We start from the raw sequence: 21796 nt of genomic DNA, 5'->3' as shown, positions 1-21796 counted from the left end.
AATAGGAAGTGTTTTATACAGGTAATTTGTACTCGGTCTGAAGAGTACAACAGCCAACAGGCTTTATGCAATGCCACAAGTGAGGGGCCTATTCTGCGCAATCCTGGGAACAACGATAAATCAAGGACCCCAAGGCTCCCAACCTCAGCTGAAGTTGAGTTTTGCCTGTCACTGACTCAGTATGAATCTGGATCCATGGATAAAATGGCCAATTACAGTTTCCGAAACACTTTGGAAGGTAACATGTTTTATTTTATTATGCCATTTCCATCTGTAAATTTATTCTCTCTGGGATTAAAGTCTCTAAACTCTGGGCAGTTCAAGCTGATTCCATGAAGCACCACTCAAAAAGGAAAAAAAAAAAGAAAGAAAGAAAAAGAAAAATTTATGCTTTCTCCTGGAACAGCAAGAGACAGAAAGAAACATGTTAAAAGCATTTGATAAGAAAATATAAACTACAGACTAGATCAGATCCTAAATCCATCTGTTAGGAGATATTGTCTCCTGCTATTGCCAGCACCAGGCACAGCAAAGAAATGTAGTACTGCAAAAGAGGAGATCATCTAATAATCTACTTAAACTTGATCATAACCATGTCCACGTGGGTTACAGGTTTGCCTTGGAATCCACCGTCTCCCAGAGGCAAGGCTGGATAACAAGGGTGAGAGAGGATGCTGCCAGTTGGCACGTTATGTCTACGCCCTGCCACTGTGAACTCCATAGCAGACTTCTCCCCAAAATCTCAGGATTAAGGACTAAGTTATACCTCAAAAATGACCCTTAGTATCATTTCCAAAAGAATTCAGTTATTTATCTTAATTTTCTAACTATCCAACCTGTTTTGAATGTTCCTAATTCGCTAGTAAACAAGGGTTCTTTGCTAAAAGGAATAGTTATTCTTAATTATCTGTCTACCCATTCTCTTTTGAATTTTGCTAAATTGCTAATAAACAAGGATAACACGTTATATATTTATCAATAAATATTGCTAAAGTCTCATATATCAGCTGAATCAAATATGATCTACTTCTCACATCCCAGAGATTTTTGCTTGCAAGGAACTGTGCAAGGGAAAAAACAGGAACATTTATATAAATGTTGGTGTGAGGATAAGAAAGCAAAGCTTTTGATATATTCAGTATTGCTGTTAATACAGTGCAGAATGCCATAAAGCTTTCTCAGGAAACAAAAAAAGTGAACTATTTTCTGCTCTAAAAACAGACAAAAATGTGGAATTTGTCTGCTGAAGCCAGCAGAGAATCCAGACGTTAATTGACTCCAGCTCTGGACATAGATGTGCTTCCTACCTTTGAGAAAGGGAACCATGTGAAGTTTGGGAAAGAAAAAGGCGACATTACTGAGTAGAGGTTTGTTCACATTTTTCTCCATGAAGTATGTGGATAGACGCAAAGAGTGGAATAGGAGGAGCAGAGAAAAGGGAATTAAAGCAAACAAGTAATGCAATAAGGACAGTCTACCATCATGCTGCTAGTATTGTAAACAAAAGCAAAGGCACAGTCAGTGGAAGTTATGCAGAGGCACATAGAGTCAAAACGGACCACTCACAAAGCCTAAATTTCAGCATCATGACTGTTCATTAAATAACTGTAATTCGTGAGTACTTGCAGAAAAAGGACAAAACCTGCTTTTTGTCAATGCTAAGTCTAAACTGACAGCTAAACAGTCACAGATCAAGTATACCCCGTTGATACAAATGGATATGCTTTCCTATGAAAATGACAGCAGCTATTTGAAAAAAGGTGATAACATAGGTGTTCAGCAGAATTGCACAATGATCAGGAAAGTACCTACCGTTCCCAAAGAGCCTGGAAGAAGTTACTTTAACTCTAAAATGAGAGTCAGTGTTTTGTCTGATTAATGCATCAAGCCCTTTCTCTACTGTTGTCTCTTTGTCACGTTAATTTCATGGTTAGCAAGCACAGTCACAGCTGGTCTTTCTTAATATCATAGTGTCATCTGCCAATCACACTTGAAGAGGGTCATACTTTAATCTGAATGATGGCAATGTCAGTGCAACTGAAAAGACCTCTTCTGGATCAGTTTTTCCTCTGAGTGCATTCTTTTGTTCTGTCTAACAACCCTTCAGAAGTTGAAGAGTATTCATCATTCTAACTGAAGTTATGAAGATCCAGCTCACCACTGTGATCATTTGGAGCCCTCCAAATGCCACAAAAGTCATGTCATGGTTGCCACCAATAGGCTCTAATGGATTTCATGTGATTTAGATGGTTCTTCCAATAGACTGAGGAAAAGTGTTCTTGAGGATGTGTGCAAGTTAGATACGATTCAGAAGCCATACAGCTGAAGTAGCTACAGAAGTGGGGAATCAATGGAGCTCTACATGGGGAAGGATGAGGAGCTCGTTGAGAGTGTATGGGTTAAGATTAAAGGGAAGAAAGGGGAAGGTGATGTTACAGTAGGGGTCTGCTACAGGCCACCTGACCAGCAGAGCCAAGCAGATGAGGCCCTCCATAGGCAGATAGAATTGGCTTCGCGTTCACAGGCCCTGGTCCTTGTGGGGGATTTCAACCACCCTGACATCTGCTGGAGGGATGACATAGCAAGGCACCAGCAATCCAGGATGTTCCTGGAATGCATAGATGATAGCTTCTTCCTCCAAATGGTAGAGGAACCAACAAGAAAAGGTGTTATGCTGGACCTCGTTCTCACCAACAGGGAAGGGCTGGTGACCAACGTGAGGCTCAGGGATAACCTTGGCTGCAGTGACCACAAAGCGATAGAATTTAAGACCCTTGGGGCAACTAGGAACATGTATTCTAAGCTTATGACCCTGGACTTTAGGCATGCAGACTTTGGTCGCTTCAGGGATCTGCTGGCCAAAGTGTCGTGGGACGAAGCTCTAGAGGGAATGGGGGACCCAGGACAGCTGGTCAATACTCAAGGATCACCTTCTCTGTGTCCAGGAGCAAACTATACCAACAAAGAGGAAGGCAGGAAAGAATTATTCTAGGAGACCTGCCTGGATGCACAGGGAGCTCCTGGACACACTGTCACACAAAAAGAAACTTTATAAGGAGTGGAAGAAAGGACAGCTGGAATGGGGGGCATATAAGGAAGCTGTCTGAACAGCAAGAGACCTGGTGAGAAAAGCTAAAGCTCAGTTAGAATTAAATCTAGCCAAGGAGATCAAGGGAAACAGCAAACATTTCTATAGGTACATTAATGGTAAGAAGAAGACTAGGGAGGGTGTGGGCCCCCTCAGAAAGGAAACGGGGGAGCTGGTGATAAGTGATATGGAGAAGGCTGAGGTTCTCAATGACTTCTTTTCCTCAGTCTTCACTGGCAAGGGCTCCAGCCACACTCCCGGAGTCACAGAAGACAATGGCAGGGGTTGGACAGAACTGCCTATCGTAAGTGAAGATCAGGTTCGTGACCATCTGATGAACCTGGAAGTGAATAAGTCCATGGGACCCAATGGGATACACCCACAGGTACTGAAGGAACTGGCGGATGAGGTTGCTAAACCACTCTCTATTATATTCCAAAAGTCATGGCAGTCTGGTGAAGTCCCCACTGACTGGAAAAGGGGAAACATAATCCCCATTTTCAAAAAGGGAAAGAAGAAGGAGCTAGGGAACTATAGACCAGTCAGTCTCACCTCTGTGCCTGGTAAGATTATGGAGCAGATCCTCCTGGAGGTACTGCTGAGGCAGAAGAATAACGAAGAGGTGATTGGGTACAATCAACATGGCTTCACCAAGGGCAAATCATGCCTGACAAACCTGGTGGCCTTCTATGAGACGTCACAACATCAATAGACAAGGGGAGAGCAACTGATGTCATTTACCTGGATCTGAGCAAAGCCTTTGACATTGTCCCGCATGACCTCCTGGTCTCCAAGCTGATAAAATATGGCTTTGATGGACTGACAATTCAGTGGATAAAGAACTGGCTTGACGGCCACACCCGAAGAATGGCTGTCAATGGGTCCATGTCCAAGTGGAGGCCAGTGACAAGTGGAGTCCCTCAAGGATCAGTACTGGGACCGGTCTTGTTTAAGATCTTCGTCAGCGACATGGACAGTGGGATTGAGTGCACCCTTAGCAAGTTTGCCAACGACACCAAGCTGTGTGGGGCGGCTGACATGCTGGAGGGAAGGGATGCCATCCAGAGGGACCTTGACAGGCTGGAGAGGTGGGCCCATGCCAACCTTATGAAGTTCAACAGGGCCAAGTGCAAGGTCCTCCATCTGGGTCAGGGCAATCCCAAGCACCGACACAGGCTGGGCAGTGACTGGCTTGAGAGCAGCCCTGAAGAAAAGGACTTGGGGGTGCTGGTGGACGAGAGGCTCAACATGAGCCGTCAGTGCGCACTAGCAGCCCTGAAAGCCAATCGTATCCTGGTCTGAATCAGGAGAAGCGTGGCCAACAGGTCGAGGGAGGTGATTCTCCCCCTCTACTCCACTCTCATGAGACTTCCCCTGGAGTATTGCATCCAATTCTGGAGCCCCTACTACAAGAAAGATATGGACGTGCTGGAACGTGTCCAGAGAAGGGCCACAAGGATGATCAGAGGGCTGGAGCACCTCTCCTATGAGGACAGACAGAGAGTTGGGGTTGTTCAGTCTGGAGAAAATAAGGCTCCGAGGAGACCTTATAGTGGCCTACCAGTATCTTAAGGGGGCCTACAAGAAAGCTGGGGAGGGACTTTTTAGGATGTCGGGTAATGGTAGGACTAGAGGGAATGGATTAAAACTAGAGATGGGTGGATTCAGACTGGACATTAGGAAGAAGTTCATCACCATGAGGGTGGTGAGACACTGGAACAGGTTGCCCAGAGAGGTGGTGGAAGCCCCATCCCTGGAAGTTTTTAAGGCCAGGCTGGACGGGGCTCTGAGCAACCTGATCTAGTGGGAGATATCCCTGCCCATGGCAGGGGGATTGGAATTAGATGATCTTTAAGGTCCCTTCCAACCCTGACAATTCTATGATTCTATGATTCTATATTATCTTGGTCATAGTGCTGCATGGCTTCTGGATGCTTCCAGTTAGCTCAATGCAGGGGCAGAGCATGCCTGTTTTATCAGTCCATTAAAATGTGCTCTCCTTGACATGCACTGTAGCCCTTTCAGAGCACCCGTAAGATCCCTCATAAGTGATTTGAAAAGGGAAGAAAAGAGATTGAGAGGCTCTTTTTCTCTCAGCAGTGAAGGTGGACCTTTGCAAGTCCTATGATCCATGTGGAGGGAGCCTGGGAAGCTGTAGCACAGTGAAGAAAAGCTCTCAGCAGGGTACAATTGAGGCAATGTATGTCCCCTCCTTAGAAGTTCTGCAGACATGAAACCACAAAAACCAAAACAACCTAACATTAGACCCTTTCCATTCTAGGTGAAATCCTGTTAATAAAGTGACCATATTTGCTCATAGTCCAACTCTCAGTGCAATTGCCAGAGCCTACATTGTTGTCTAACTTTATAGCCTACCTAAAGGAGATCTACAGTGCCCAAGAACTGCTATGGAAGAGAGTAAAGGTCAACAGAGTGATGATGTTACCTTTCTTTCCATAAGAACATTTCATTAGATACAGAGATCACTGGGGTGAAACTGTATCCACAGCGTTTGATGATAAGGGCTCTTTTGGTGATGAGTCTGTCTGAATGCGAGACAGATGAGGCTCAGTAGGCATTTATCTATATTACTATGGAGATGGAGCTTATTCCATCAGAAAGAGTGTTATTCTGAGAAAGCTTTTTTCATTATTTTTCTTTGCATGTATTTTGGTTTTTAACCTGAATTATTTCAACACTCAGTTTTACACCACAGGACCACAAATGTTTCTGTCAACTAACTTATTTAGCTAACAAGATAGTCAACTGCAATGCGAAGCCATTCAATTCAACATTGCATGGCTAATGTCGAAAAAATGGTGGAAAGTTTTTAAACTAGTTTACTGCCAAAAAAACCCATATTGTGTTAGCTTCTTTGTTCATATGGCCTGCTTAGTTTTTTGTTGTGTACAGATGCAAAGCTTAAATTGCCAGCTTGCATTTATTGTGTCAGCGCCCACTTCTGCGTGACGGCATTCTTACAAACCTGCTAACACTCTGTAGTTCCTAACATTTACTTCCTTTTCTAAGCAAAAAGCTTTTCAGTTCCTCTTTAGTTGTTTACACAAGTTTGTGCCAATACACCTAAGGTCAAATTCTAATCTCTTTTAGATCCAAAGTAAATCCAAAGTAAGTCTATTGACTTTACAGGAGTAACTCTAGATTTACAAAAGATGACCAGAACCAAGCCAATGACTGTAATTCAGTGGCTCCTGATTTACACCAATGTGAAGTTTACTCCTCAGTTTTAGTTCTGTAATGGAAAACATCTGTGATCACTTAGAAGAACCGAACATTTAGAAGAACCACTTCTGGGCAAAATTTTATGCTCTTCTGTGCTTGAGTGCACTGGAACAAAGACACCTTTTTACCCTTCAAAGGGGTAGGTATCATAGAATCATAGAATCATTGAATTGTCGAGGTTGGAGGGGACCTTTCAGATCATAGAGTCCAACCATCAACCTAAAGCTGACAAAAACCATCACTAAACCGTGTCCCTCAGCACCACGTCTACCCATCTTTTAAATACTTCCAGGGATGGTGACTCAACCACTTCCCTGGCAACCTGTTCCAATGCTTGATAACCCTTTCAGTGTAAAAAATTTTCATAATATCTAATCTAAACCCCCCCTGGCGCAACTTGAGGCCATTTCCTCAGCATTATTATGAGCAGATGCCAACAACACAGGCCAAATCTGTGTTTGACTGACAGAGAATGCTGCTATAGAGGCAGAAATTATGTCACTGAAGAGTAACCACAACAGTCATAAACAGCAATGGTCAATATTCAATAAAATAACACTTCCCTGAGGCTGAGCGCATGGGTTGCTCTCTCGCTCTGGGACAGGCCAGTTTCTGCTTTGACTGAAAAACAACAAGTTAAAAGCAGTTTGCATGTTGTCCCTTGAAGCGGAAGCAATTTTTTTAAATAGTATTTGTTGAATCATGGCCCTGACTGAGGAACACTGTTGACTTCATTGAACAATTCACAGATACAAGAAGAGAACAGAAAACCAGTCCAGTTTATAAGCAGCAGGTGAGATCAGAAATGGATTAGCCGACTGCAAATGAAATAATTGAGTTTCTTCTTTGTGTAGTTCAGCCTTGATATGACATCTTGCATGTTGCCTCCTAAGAATAATGGCTGGAAAACTTAGAATTTCTTTTTCTTTATGAGCAAATTCCACATTTGAAATTATTTCACTCATGGCAACTTCAAATGAAAATCAATGCCTTCTAAGTTTTGCAGAAAGTGAGAAAAAACATTTTAAAAAAAAATTCCAGAAGTCTATATCACTTTCGTTATTCATGTATTAACTCATGACACGTGGTATCAAGTCAAGCCATGTCATAGCATTCCACTGTCTGTCACAATTCTGTATCGTTACTGCTGTTCTGTCATGAAATAATGGAATAAAACATAGAATCATAGAATCATAGAATCATAGAATTGTTGAGGTTGGAAGGGACCTTTAAGATCATCGAGTCCAACCTTTAGCCTACCCTGACAAGAGCCACTTCTAAACCATGTCCCTCAGTGCCCCATCTACCCTTTTTTTAAACACCTCCAGAGATGGTGAATCCACCACCTCCCTGGGCAGCCTATTCCAATGTTTAATAACCCTTTCAGTGTAAAAATGTCTCCTAATGTCTAATCTAAACCTCCCCTGACGTAACTTGAACCCGTTTCCCCTCGTCCTATCACTTGTCACCAGGGAGAAGAGGTCAGCCCCCATCTCTCTACAACCTCCTTTCAGGTAGTTGTAGAGGGTGATAAGGTCTCCCCTCAGCCTCCTCTTCTCCAGGCTAAACAACCCCAGCTCCCTCAGTCGTTCCTCATAAGGTTTGTCCTCCAGGCCCCTCACCAGCTTTGTAGCCCTTCTCTGGACACGCTCTAACACCTCAATGTCCCTCCTGTAGCGAGGGGCCCAAAACTGAACGCAGTACTCGAGGTGGGGCCTCACCAGTGCCGAGTACAGGGGGATGATCACTTCCCTAGTCCGGCTCACCACACTATTCCTGATACAGGAATACATCAAACGCTTCAAAAAGTAATTTCATTTTGATAGGACATTTTCCTTTTTTTTTTTTCTGAGAGATTTTAATCTGGAAAACTTTTCTCAGTATTTTCATTGTGATCCATATAGCTAATGAAAAAAGGTTTCTTAAAATGAAATTTGCCAACAGAAAACTTCTAATTAAAAAAGTTTTAGCCTACAGCCAGTATTCCTCAATCAGCTCAAACTCTGAGTCTCTAGGTAAATTTATGCTGCACATTTAGAAAGTGCCGTCAAGATGAGGAGGGTCATTACCAGAGAACTAGAAAGACTGTTCATCCCAGACCACAGTGAAGCTCTACAAGAGTTGTTTTAAGGAAAAAAACCTAGATGGTGACATGGCCTAAATTAGATAATCACAAACTTTCATTTACCATAGCCCCCTGGGCCAAATTCTGCAGATCTTGCAGCTACCTCACTCCAGAGAGATTACAGTAATAATATAGCTTGTGAAAATATGTAAGATTTAACCCTGAAAAATTTCCTGTGAGATTGCCAATGGCAGAAAAATTCCACAAACATACGACAGAAGAACATCACTAACTTCAAAGACCAACAAGGATATGGCCTTAAAATTCTTATATCTGTATCTTCCTTCCTGTTTTAAAGTAAATGTATCCATCTGACTTGAACTACTCTAAAATGTGAAACATTTATTAAAGAAAAAGTCATCCCCAGGGAGAGTGGGAATAAGTATATCAGCCAGACTTGGACTCAGACGTAGAATCATAGAATCATAGACTCATTTAGGTTGGAAAAGACTCTGATGATCATCAAGTTCAACTGTCAACCTGACGCTGCCAAGTCCATCACTAAACCATGTCCCAAAGGGCCACATCTACACATCTTTTAAGTATCTCCAGGAATGTCGACTCAACCACTTCCCTGGGCAACCTGTTCCAATGCTTGACAACTCTTTCAGTGAAGAAATTTTTCCTAATATCCATCCTAAACCTCCCCTGGTGCAACTTGAGGCCGTTTCCTCTTGTGCCATGGCCTGTTCCTTGAGAGAAGAGCCTGACCCCCCCTGGCTACCCCCTCCTTCCAGGAGCTGTAGAGAGCGAGAAGGTCTCCCCTCAGCCTCCTCTTCTCCAGGCTGAACACCCCCAGCTCCCTCAGCCGCTCCTCACCAGACTTGTGCTCCAGACCCCTCACCAGCTCCGTTGATCTTCTTTGGACACGCTCCAGCACCTCAATGACTTTCTTGTAGTGAGGGGCCCAAAACTGAAGACAGTATTCGAGGTGCGGCCTTGTCAGTGCTGAATACAGGGGAAAAACCACTTCCCTAGTCCTGCTGGCCACACTGTTCCTGACATAGGCCTGGATGCTGTTGGCCCTCTTGGCCACCGGGGCACGCTGCTGGCTCATGTTCAGATGGCAATCGACCAACACCCCCAGGGCCTTTTCCACCAAGCAACTCTCCAGCCACTCTGCCCCCAGCCTGTACCACTGCACGGGGTTGTTGTGACCCAAGTACAGGACCCGGCACTTGGTCTTTTTGAAACTCACACCATTGGCCTCAGTCCATTGATCCAGCCTGTCCAGATCCCTCTGTAACGCCTTTCTACCCTCAAGCAGGTCAACGCTGCCACCCAATTTGGTGTCATCTGCAAATGCACCGAGGGTGCACTCAACACCCTTGTCCAGGTTGTTGATAAAAATATTAAAGAGAACCATCCCCAGAACCGGGCCCTGGAGAACACCACTTGTGACCAGCCACCAAGTGGATTTAGCTCCATTCACCACAACCCTTTGGGCCTGTCCATCCATCGATGCTACAGCTTTCTATACAGGCCAGATGATTTAACAGCTCAGTGCCACTGGAGACAGCCCTGCTCCTCTATGCAGTCTCCTCCATCCAGCAGTCAGTTAGCTCTCCTGCTTTTTTTGGTACCAACACTGGTTCTCATCATACCCTTACACAAGATACTGTCTCTCAGTAGCCTGGGAAAAAAAATGAGATCCCAAACTCCAGCGTGGTTTTCTGACAGATTAGTGAGTTAAATCAGTTCACAGAAGGACTAACAAGAGCTGCAGTTAACGACTGGGAAGGCAGAGCATGGGGCAAGGCAGGTGAGGAGAGTGGAGTTCCCCCATCTAGAGGCAGGGAGTTCTTATTTCAGCTCACTGCACTCGTAGATCTGTAGCCTCACATTTTCTGTAGAGGTGATTTTACTGCAGCTACCACACTGAAGTTTCCTGTACTCTGAAAAAATTATCATGTTTTCACATATTCTTTTTAATTGACTCTACCCCATTTCATAGTATGTCTTCCTGAAAAGCTGATTGTCCTGAAGCCTTTTAAAAAATCTGAAAGAAAAGAGTAAGACCCAGGCTAATAAAATGAAGTGAGACCACATTGTGGTTTTATTCCTGCTAACTTTACAATTTATATGGAGTTTTCATAACAAGAAATCAGGTATTAGAACTTCTCACGTGCATGGTTAAACATGATGTCAGTTTTGACACTGACGGAATGTACCCCAATTAGCTTGGAGCTTCTAAAGCTCTCCCAGTTACAGAGCTTTTGATTATTAAGATAAATTGCTTGTGTGCAGATGTTCCATGAAAAGATGTCCAGAGCCAAAACAAGTATTCTGTATATTGTTTTTATGAATGATTATATGAAGTGTTCGCAACGCATTAAGAAGTGTTAAGTATCCCGAGTCTGATATAAAGCACCTGGCCTTCTGCCTAAACTCTGTGTAAAGTCTATCTTCCTCTAAATATACTTATAATGCAGCTGAATATAAGTGGGACTTCAGAATGATATACAGATAGATCTTTTGCAGTTAATATTCACAGAAATTTCCTAGCATTGCTACATCAAGTGATGCCAGTGATCACCCACTGTGGCCATCAGCAAAGAAGGCCAAAATCATTGCCATCAGTTCCTGTGAGTTATGGCCAAACTGTCAAAGTACATCATTCTTCATAGCACATTTGGTAACATTTTGTTCTACCATTTCCCCCCAGTGATATCTAGGTAACATAGCATTCACCATTAGGCAAATTTCTGTGGGCAAGATTTTCCCTTGGAGAACTTCTTCCCGTTGCTGTTTATGTCACCATGCAGTGTCTTCAATAATTCCAGTCCACATCTGATGCACTTAAGACCTGCAGTTATCTATAGGCATCAACATGTTTCTCTTTCTCTCCTAAATGCAGACTCACTCCGCCTTGAAATCTTACAATTTTCATCATAAGCCAACTCTACCTCCTCCAGCCATCTTCTAAGCTGATTATGTTTTCTTCTCTGACTTCCATTGAATTTCTCAAAACTTTTGTTACAATCAGAAAGATGGATGGTTGTTACGGTATATTGGTTCCTACGTGGGACAGCTATAATTTGATCCTTATAATTATCAATGGTTTTATGCCAGAAGCTTTTCCCATGTTTGAGGAGGCTGAAAGACAAGGCAAAGAGCGATGCAGGAATTTAAAGTCACAAAGAGATGCAATCATTTCACACAGAAGGTCAGAGTCCCAGTAGGGTATAAAATTCAAGTTTCCGAGTTCACAGACTATGACTCTACTCATGAGGCATCTCTAGCCACATCTCAATACTTCATGTGACTCAAAAAGGAGCAAATCCAAAAAGCAAAACAGTTGGTGCTGAGGACCCAACATCCATGTTATACACGAGGGTTTTGACAGGGAAGGGGTTCGTTCACACTAGCTCCAGTTCAGTCCCATGCACCGAACACCCACTGATGGCTGGCACATTTTAGATTTCCTCCAAAAGCAAACCAGCTTGCAAAGTCAGAAATTGCCCTGTAGTGTGAGTCACAGCATGAAACAGGAGGACTATTGGGAGATTCACTTCAAAGTATATTGCCGATCCTCATTTTAATGCTGGTTCTTGTTCCAAACAAGTAAATAAAGCAAGTGTTCAAAGTGTGTGAGGCGTTTCCCAAAGAGCTAAGATCTTTCTTTTCTCCACCTTGCAGACTTGATAAACTGCAACAATATTGGGAAAATGCTGAGGGTCATCACAGCAAGCATATTGTTCACAGCCCTTTTTCTTTGATTATTAATTTGCAAAGATGTTTTAGTATGTCTTCACTATGCTTCACTATGCTCCGCTACCGTACAGCTTACAGAAATTGTGACAACAAGACATCTTCAGGAGCCATACGAAGAGAGAGAGCAGAAGGTTTTGTAGCATGCGTTAAATAGTAGGACTAGCATCAGGTTAAGAAACGTGTTGGGGTGTTGGGAGGACAACATATATTTCAGGTTTTATTCTCCTGGAAAATCCCAGAGAAGCATCAGATGGTTGAGGTGACTTTTATTAGGAGTCCTTGCAAGTAGGGAGGAAGCTTGACTGTCAGAAAGACTGTGGAAGATTATTGATTATTTACCAAATACTTTTGTAAAGATTGTAGCTTGTATTGTGTTGTCTCCTATTAATAAAAGAACATGTTCTATGGAGACCATCAATACTAAATGACAGTGTATATGATGAGATACAACAGCTTGTTTTATCTTAGGAACCTATAAGTATAAAGATCAAAAATAAAAATAAAATGAATAAATTTTCTCAACATGAATAAATGTACACGCATATATGTCTGCAGGGATTATGTTGCCTTTTAAGAGCCAGACACAATGGACAAAGAAATTTAAAAATATAAAGCAATTAAGCAGTACATTTGCTGACATGCTGCATTAGCTACATGGCAGGAGTTTTAATTTAGCTTATTCTAATTTCATCTTTGCTATGCCTTTGAAATATATTAGCACTCCTTTACGTGTTTTCCTAAGCCCTTGTCTAAAAAGCTGAACATAAACGAAGTGAAAGTAGGTACTTTGATCTCCAGTCTTACTGGAAAAAGAATTATTCGCGTTGTCATATCAGCGTATGATTTCCTCTTGCAAATACAGGTTTTGCTGATCCACGGACTGCAATATCAAACATATCTCAAAGCGGTTTACATAATGCACTTCACATCTACATGAATGGCTCCATGTCCCAAGTACAAGGCTCTGCGAATGATCCTATCTTTGTGCTACACCATGCATTTGTTGACAGGTGAGTTTAATTCTTCTTGTCAAGCCTAATTTATTTTATGTTTTTTACAGTCTGCTTTTCACCTACATTTCAAAACTGCAAATATTTTACATGCCGTTGCATGCACAGCATTTTCAGACATGTGGAATTGAGCTCTGCTATTATTTGAGAGCAAGTGTCTTTCCTAACCTGTCTGTATGTTCACTGGATTAGATATAATTTGAAAAGTTGACAAATGCATTCAGCTTTTATTACCATGGTAAAAATAGTTCTTCAGTGATGTCATAGTGATTAATATATATGGATGTGTATGTCAGGAAGTTTGGACCAAAAGTGCGTGACTCATTTTAACACAACTATAATCAGTTGAGGCAATTCCTTTACATTCTAAATGTCAGTGCTGCTTTAATTTCTATTCCATAAGGAAAATCCAAGCATGCTGTTCATAAATAAAGAAAAAATCCGTATTTCAGTATGACAAACAAAATTGTGACTGTCTCTTGATGAAAGAGTACAGCTGTGCAGAATGAAAGGAAAGCAAACAGAAGGATATCATGTTTCTTAATAAGAAAAGGTAGGGGAGCACAGTTTTGGAAGAAAAGACAAAATTGCTACATTAATGACAGCATTCCAAGATTTAATGGTGACCTTAAAAATTTCTGTGTCACTATAATACATGCAGATGGCTACCAACAATTTTCTGTGGACGGCATTACATCAAACTGTGATGACCGAAGAGCTATAAAAAACAGTTAGCTAAGCAAAGAAACCCACGAAAATGACACTTTTTCTGGAGCAGTTTATATTTTCTTAGCTATCTTCCTCTACTTTCCCACCAGGCACTGACCGTGACTTGGCTACTGCAATGCTTAGAACAAAAGAACTATTACCCTGCACAAATTTTTGGGACTCTCTCACAAATTCATATGCTCTGACACCTGACTGAGACCCTGCCTGCACGCAGCGAGGCACTTACTCAGATGAAAATCAAAATGGTTTCTTTATTCGGGTCACTGAGGCACGCAACACGGGAGGGATGCAGATTATATCTTGCAGACATCACCTTGCAGTGAGGTTCTTTAGTTTCAGGCAGTTCACACCAAAACTCTTATATAAAACTTTATAATTTTTAATGGAAAAGCTGGTCATTGTAAAAGACAGATTTGAATTTGGGCTTTTTCTCCTTAGTTTATATAATTAATGAGCCTAATGGCTTTATTCTCCATACTTTAGCCATCCAGAAATAGAGCATCAGGTCTAAGCAGGTCACCCAGGCATCAGCGGAATGGTTCCTTCAAAGGGTGACCCACCTGCCGCCTTCTCCTAATACCCTAGGATATAATTAGCCTTCTGGAGGTGTCAGTTTTGAAATTCTTTTTTTGTGAAAAGCTTTTCTTCAGAACATTTTAAAAGTTAAAGAGTGTAGCTTAGCTGTGATTTAGCATATCCACCCATTGACTCCTTGACAGGATGGATGCACAAAGGTTTCAGGTGTGGTTGCAAATTTTGAGTTTGGCACCTGGAAATTAACTTTCCAACATCTAGGTTATTAAAAAACGGATCAATTGAATATTCAGAGAACAGGAACACAGAAGGGGAAGCATTATGCTCTGCAATACCAAAAGAATTATTTTCCTTAGACATTCACACTTGTATAAGACCTACGCATCTCTTAGCTCCCACTCATTGCAGGGCTTGAGTAGCACCTTGGTCTTCATGCCGACCCCTCCCACAGAGGAATTTCAGCCATAGTCATTATGAGCCCCTGGAAATACGTTTCATAACTGCAGTTGTTATCCATTTCAGAACACAAAATTATTTGCAAAAGATAACATCATTAAATCCTGCTAGTGCTGAGGAAATAAATCACTCCACATGCACTGTGGGAGCAGTGCAGATATCCGTGATGCAACCTCATCCCATCTGTGGCAGAAAGAACTTACCAGTGCTCTGCAGCTGCTGTCTATATGGGCTTTAGTACACACGGATGTAAAAACTGATAATAATGCTGCCTTTTGTATAAGTGACAGAAATGCATTAGCATGATTAGGGTTACTTAGCAGCCTTATCCATGACAGATTAATCATGCTTTTAGTTATAATTAATAAGTAGGTGACTGATAGGTACATACAGTACATTTAAAAAAACCCTGTTCCTCTCCTACATAGACTTTAAATCTGAAGGGCTGTGAAGAAGTTCTTTTCTGAGAGGCAAGCAAGAATACAAAGAATAAAGGAAATGGGAAAAACAGCCTCCACAGCAGCAGAAGCATTTGGGGTTTTGTCCGTATCAACTTTTCTCATTTGGGCAGAACACTTCTGAGCTGATTGCTCCCACTACACTGGGACAATGGGCTTTTAACTAACCTTTTAACTGAATTTTTTGCTGAGGACAGACTCTCTTCCAGGCCTTGGTGAGGACATTGAGAATTGTGAGATTCGGGTTTATTGACAAAGGGTGTAAAAAGACTGGACACCAGCCACCACAGGTCTGCTGGGACTTCCAAAGGCAGGGAACAGCTCTGCCTCAGGAACTCAAGAATGGTCCAGCACTTCGAGCATCCATGTAGGACCCAGAAGAGGGATTCCAAAGAGGGATTCCTCACTCCACTGCAAACTCCTTGGGTGAAACCAAGCATGTATTTTGCTCTCCCAAACTCACATCTCCTGGAGGTGTGTTTCCTTCCCATTGATTTCAGCAAGACTTTTGAGGAGCTGTTGATCTGAGCTTCATCTAACCCATCTGTAAAGTGGGTGATATTAGATGCCTACGCAACAGGGACGCTGTCAGGGTAAATGCATTAACGACTGTGAAATGCTCAGTTACGACCATAATAGGAGTGATAGAAGTAAGGCAATAGATCATTGGAACTGATTTTACATAGAAACATATGGTACAGAGGAGGATAAACAAGTGTATACGGAGTCTGCTGACAGGTGTGAGCCAAATGTTAGGAGCTGCTTTCCAAACTGAGCAACAGTCAGCCTCCCATCTGCTACCCCCCAGCCTTTCCTAGCTGGGCCCGATGCACAAAATGGGGGAAGAATGGACAGAGCAGAACTGTAGTTGAGATGTCTCAGGTGAAAAGCAAAGCGTTTGCGTGCAAATGCTCTCCTTTTTTTTAGGTCATTTTCCTTCAGCAATGCAGAAGTATGAAGGTACCCAGGCAACAACTTTCCTAGCAATGATAAATCAGGCTCCTTCCTTTTTTATTTGCTAGCTAGAAGACCTAGGGGTCAGACCTCAGTGCTTGGTAAAAACAGGTGACCACCCTGAAAATTATTAATTGTTAATTGAATGGCTTAAAAAAGAGAAAAAAGATGCAACAAAATATACATTCAGCAAAAACGAGAGCTTTTTTAGCTCTGAGAAGCATTTCTCTTAATTGCAAATCTCTTTGCTATTCAGATGCACTCTACAGTCAGCACAAGGGAATAACAAGGGAGGAGCCAACCCACTCAAGCTGGAAGGAGCAGCTGCACAAGCAGTGAAAGCAGGGGCCCACAGTCCCATTTGAGCTCATGAGGGTGTTGTCTTTGCTTTGAAAAGGAATTCTTTCCTCTTTATCAACTTTTCAGCCCCTCCATCCCTATAGCCATGTAGTATCTTCATCTGTTCTCCCTGGACTTCTTCCCTTTGAATGTTTCTTCAATCTTTCTTCTCATTTGTTCTGTACCTCACCCATCCTTGACTTCTACATCTCACCTCAACAGTTTCCCTCGCAAACTGCAAGTCAAACTAAATAGCAATGGGGAAAATAGATTGCCATTAAAGATCTCCATTCTACTTTATACCTGTACATCAGCTAATGCAACAGGGCCCCAGTTCTCATCTCGTTTCTAAGTCCTGCAGTAATGAACAGGGTTTATTACAACAACACAGATGACTTTCAAAGAACAAGATTCTTATTTTAGAACAAGAAATTTAGAATTTATTTTTTAGAGAAACACAGTAGGGTGTAGACTTTCAGTCTCTTGCATCTCTAAAATCTAGACTCGCTAGATTACTTGCACAGCTCGACCCAGATGGTCAGTTCTAGTGGTGCCACCACTACAACACATTTTTCTCCAGCTTTCCTGAGTGACCAAACAGCTCAGAATACTGCTGCAACCACCACTGCATTAACTCAATGCTCTGACCAGTTGTTCCTCTCTGTTCGTACCCTTCTACCATTTCTTTGCTCTCTGTCACATCAGATGAACTGCTAGTCTCCATTTTCAAGGCTTTTCACTGCCCATCCCCAAATCATCCCTTATTCATTGCTAAGGAACTCACCCCTTCAATAAGCTCGTGATATCAATCTCTATCTTACATCTTTTTGGCATTCAGACAAGACCCTCCAAACCCCTCTGCTTGGAAATGGTTCACTCTCCACATCCACAGGTTCAATTGATGTTCTTCCTTCAGCGTGATACTTGCAGAAAAGCTCAGGCTTTATGAAGTGAAACCTTCACTTAGTGGGTGGACCGTCGTGGTCCCATTGCATGGTTGCCTAGTCCTCTTCCCATCTGTTGGTATCCATCTGTTTTCCTTTGTCCCATGTGTATATTATAAGCTCTGTCATTAAGGGACTGTCTAATTGTGCTGGTCTGTGCAGAACCTGGCGTATTTGTAGCCTCTATGACTCTCAGGTATCAAGCGACAAGAGCAACAGAGGGGAGGGATGACATCCAGAGGGACCTGGACAGGCTTGAGAAGTAGGCCCGTGCGAACCTCACGAAGTTCAACCAGGCCAAGTGCAAGGTTCTGCATGTGTGTCAGGGCAATCCCAAGCACAAATACAGGCTACACAGAGATTGAATTGAGAACAGCCCTGAAGAGAGGGACTTGGGGGTACTGGTGGACGAGAAGCTCAACATGAGCCAGCAGTGTATGCTCGCAGCCCAGAAACCAGCCGCATCCTGGGCTGCATCGAAAGAAGCATGGCCAGCAGGTCGAGGGAGGTGATTCTGCCCCTCTGCTCCGCTCTGGTGAGACCCCACCTGGAGTACTGCGTCCAGCTCTGGAGTCCTCAGCACAAGAAGGACGTGGACTTGCTGGAAGGGGTCCAGCGGAGGGCCACGAAGATGATCAGAGGGCTGGAGCGCCTATGCTATGAGGACAGGCTGAGAGAGCTGGGGATGTTCATCCTGGAGAAGAGAAGGCTCCGGGGCGACCTTAGAGCAGCCTTCCAGTCCCTAAAGGGGGCCTAGAGGAAGGATGGGGAGGGACTCTTTATCAGGGAGTGTAATGATAGGGCACGGGGTAACGGCTTCAAACTGAAAGAGGGCAGATTTAGATTGGATATCAGGAAGAATTTCTGTATTGTAAGGGTGGTGAGGCGCTGGAACAGGTTGCCCAGGGAAGCTGTCAATGCCCCATCCCTGGAGGTGTTCAAGGCCAGGCTGGACAGAGATTGGAGCAGCCTGGGCTGGTGGGAGGTGTCCCTGCCCAGGGCAGGGGGGTTGGAACTAGATGATCTTTAAGGTCCCTTCCAACCCTATGATATGATTCTATGAAATGGAGACACTCTAATTTGTAGCCACTTACATACATGCATACTTCCAAGCAGGAGCAGGAGAAACTCTCCTACGCATCAGCTTAAGAGCCCAATGAAAATGCCATTAATTCTGCCTGATCAAGGCAAATGTCTCTGTGCTGCAACGTCAGCTGCCATAGACTTCTCTGCAGGATGCTAAAATAACCCCTTCTGCTTCAGTGGCAGGCTGGAGCTCTGAGCTTTAGGAAATGCCAGACTGGCTTATCTGAGGATGTAACAATAAAATGTTCCTTATCACATTGCTTATCAGGAAAGTGTTAAACTGAAAAGCATGTATGGAGCAATCTGTTAAAAAATATATTAGAACTCAAAATCTACACATCCTGTTTTGCATGCCAGCAATGCCGCATTCGCTAAGCCAACTTTGCAGACACTTTCAGTTGCTGTGGACTCAATATACTTGCCTTCATCCAGTGCCTTCTCCTTCCATTCCTAAAAAAGTTAGCATTATGTCAAAAGTGATTTTGTTGGAAAATACTTTAACAAGAGGAAATTTGATTTTCACTCCCAGGAGATGTCAAAATAAAAGCTTCTTATTTTTACTCTGTTTTTGAAACAGAACATTTTCATTTTCTCTTAAATGTCATCTCAGGTTTTTTAAACCAAAAAAAAAATGGCACGAGAAAACCAAGTTGTTCTCTTGTTTTGAAATGTTGACAGGAAACAAGAACTTTTTTTAGCAGTTAAAAACTATTTGCTTCAAGAATTTGAAACATTTGGAGTGAAAGCATTTAAAAAGAATCCTTAGAAATTCTTGTAAGGCAACACTAGGTTTCCAGTTGAACTAAGATTCATTCCTTACCTTGAACTGTCTCAGGTGGGAGACAATGCAGACAAAGACGAGGCCTAGGAAGTATCACCCAGGGAGGTGGTTGAGTCACCATCCCTAGAGGTGTTTAAGAAACATCTAGATTTGGCACTTCAGGGAATGCTCTAGTGGCAGAGATTGTAGGTTGTTTGTTTGTGGGGTTTTTTTTGTTGTTTTTGGTTTCTTTGGGGTTTTTTTGGTTTTTTTGGTTTTGGTTTTTTTTTTGCTGTGTGTATGGTTGGACTTGATGATCTCAAAGGTCCCTTCCAACCATGAAGCTTCTATGATTCTGTGATTCTATGATCATGCCCATTTGGTGTATGGAAACGTAGAGACACCAAAACAAGTGACTTAAGCACAGCTGAGATGGAGATTGTAATACAGTGATACATCAGCTAATAAGAAAGCCCTGTAAAAATGGAGAAGTCACTGCATAAACACTAAGCGTATGATTAATTTTCTCCCTTGATATGGGCACAGCAAGACTCTTATTGCTTTCTGAGGTATGTTTGCAAAAAATGATGATATAGCCTAAAAGTCATATTTTTCTGGAGCTGAATGGACTACGGCTTGGAGCCACGTGAAATCTGTTAGACAAAGGCAGGTCAAGAGGCTGCCATTAGCAATATGCCTCCTCCCACAGCAACAGTAAACCCACAGTGCTGCCTCTGCATCATGTCAGCTCAGGATCTTACTGTCTGTGACCAGCACTGTATCCTCCCAAGTGCCCGCAGATGAGGTGAAGTCATCTCCATCATTATCCCTGGCATGAAGCTGAAACATGGCTAAAGTCCTTCCACTCAGTGAAAGCATGAACACCACTGAGCTACTGGTGTGCCCAGGGGTAAGCAAGTACAGTTTTTATGAGTGAAGCCCCTGGGATTTTCTCCTGACCTAGGGATGTTTTGCACTGTTTCCAGAACAAAGCTGAGACGATGGTGTGTAGCAGGACAGCCCCTCATGCTCCCAAATACTCCTTACCTCGTAAAAGCTTTTGCAATTTGCAAATATATCTCTTGATATCTGGCAGCTGAGTGAAATCTTGTGGAAGCTGGTGACTGTGACAGTCATTTCCTACTCAGGATGCATGTCCACAACTCTTAGGTTGTCTTTTGGAATTAAACATCTGGATTATGAAGTGACTTTGCACAAAAAAGTTGAACCGTGTTCACCACCCAGCAGAGATGGAAGGGATGGGATTGGTGGGGGCTGTGTGGTTTCACTGTGACTGTATGCATACGCTGAATGCATGCAAGATGGATAAAGAGGGAAAAAAAAACACTTCAGAAGCGGACAGGGAAGGCAGCAGGAAGCCAAGGACAGCTGGAGAAGCACTTAAATATGGTGATTATGGAGTAGAAGCACAATGCCAAAAGAAGCCCCCACAACCCATTTTATATGTAGGGCCATGAATAGTGAGGAGCTTTGTGTAGGACATTACCTTAGACCTTAGTCTGCCTGTCCCAGGGAACTGCCCCCTGACACCTGGCCTAGTGGGAGCACCAGCATTGGAGCTGGTGACCTGCTGTCACGTGAGAGAGGTTAAAGAGAGCATCTGTTGCTCGTTTGGTGGTCAGCCCAGCCCAAACCATGGCACCTGCTCGCCCCTTAACTGCCTATTAACATGAAAGCCTGCATCGGAGCCACCTCTAGCAGAAATGCTGGTTTCTCCCTCTAAGGAAACACACATTCAGCATTGGCTAAGGTCTGTCCTTCTTGAGCTACAATACAGACATCTTTTGAGCCCCACTTATAGTCAGTAGAGACTATAGCCAGAGTCACTGAGGAGTGACCAGCTCAGCTGCAAACATCGCTGCTGAGGCATCTTTTTCTCTTTTGATTGGGTGAGTCCACTCAAAATATTTCTTTTTATCTCTGCACCATACCTAGCACAAAGGTTTCATTTAACCTCAGGTTCAGAAATTACCATAATACAAACACCCACAACACATGTAATGTAATGGGTGTGTGACCCATTACTTGTGTACATAACAAGACTGAGTCTGAGAAAGCTATCTCCCCACTTCCAAAGCTCTTGGGGGAATTAATTACATTTTTGCAAGGCATCCTGAGCAGCAGTTGTCTATCAGACCTCTTCTCCCTGCCTCGTGTGCATTACACGGCTCCTGCTGGGAAAAGAGCCCTGATCTTTGCTGTCCCACCAGCAGGTTCTGTGGCATGGCAGCAAGGTAGCCCAGCTCTTACCCTTCTCTGATGCTTAACAAAATCACCTCATTACCAGAAGCTGTTGCGCTGGAAGCCACTACATCATGGAAACCAGCTCTGTTTT

General features: G+C 43.0%; 1 protein-coding gene across 1 annotated transcript in view; it reads left to right on the top strand.

Annotated features, from left to right (window-relative positions):
* TYR (tyrosinase) overlaps positions 1 to 21796 on the top strand; it is a 57966-nt gene that overhangs the window by 10404 nt on the left and 25766 nt on the right. The window contains exons 2-3 of the mRNA XM_063325216.1: positions 22 to 238; positions 13033 to 13180. Of these exons, the coding sequence (XP_063181286.1) occupies positions 22 to 238; positions 13033 to 13180 (365 nt within the window). The remainder of the gene's footprint in view (positions 1 to 21; positions 239 to 13032; positions 13181 to 21796) is intronic.

This window comes from Chroicocephalus ridibundus, chromosome 1 (assembly GCF_963924245.1).
Source record: "Chroicocephalus ridibundus chromosome 1, bChrRid1.1, whole genome shotgun sequence".
NCBI classification, from domain to species: Eukaryota; Metazoa; Chordata; class Aves; order Charadriiformes; family Laridae; genus Chroicocephalus; species Chroicocephalus ridibundus.
The sequence above is the reverse complement of the archived record's forward strand: the minus strand, read 5'-3'. Positions and strand labels throughout refer to the sequence as shown.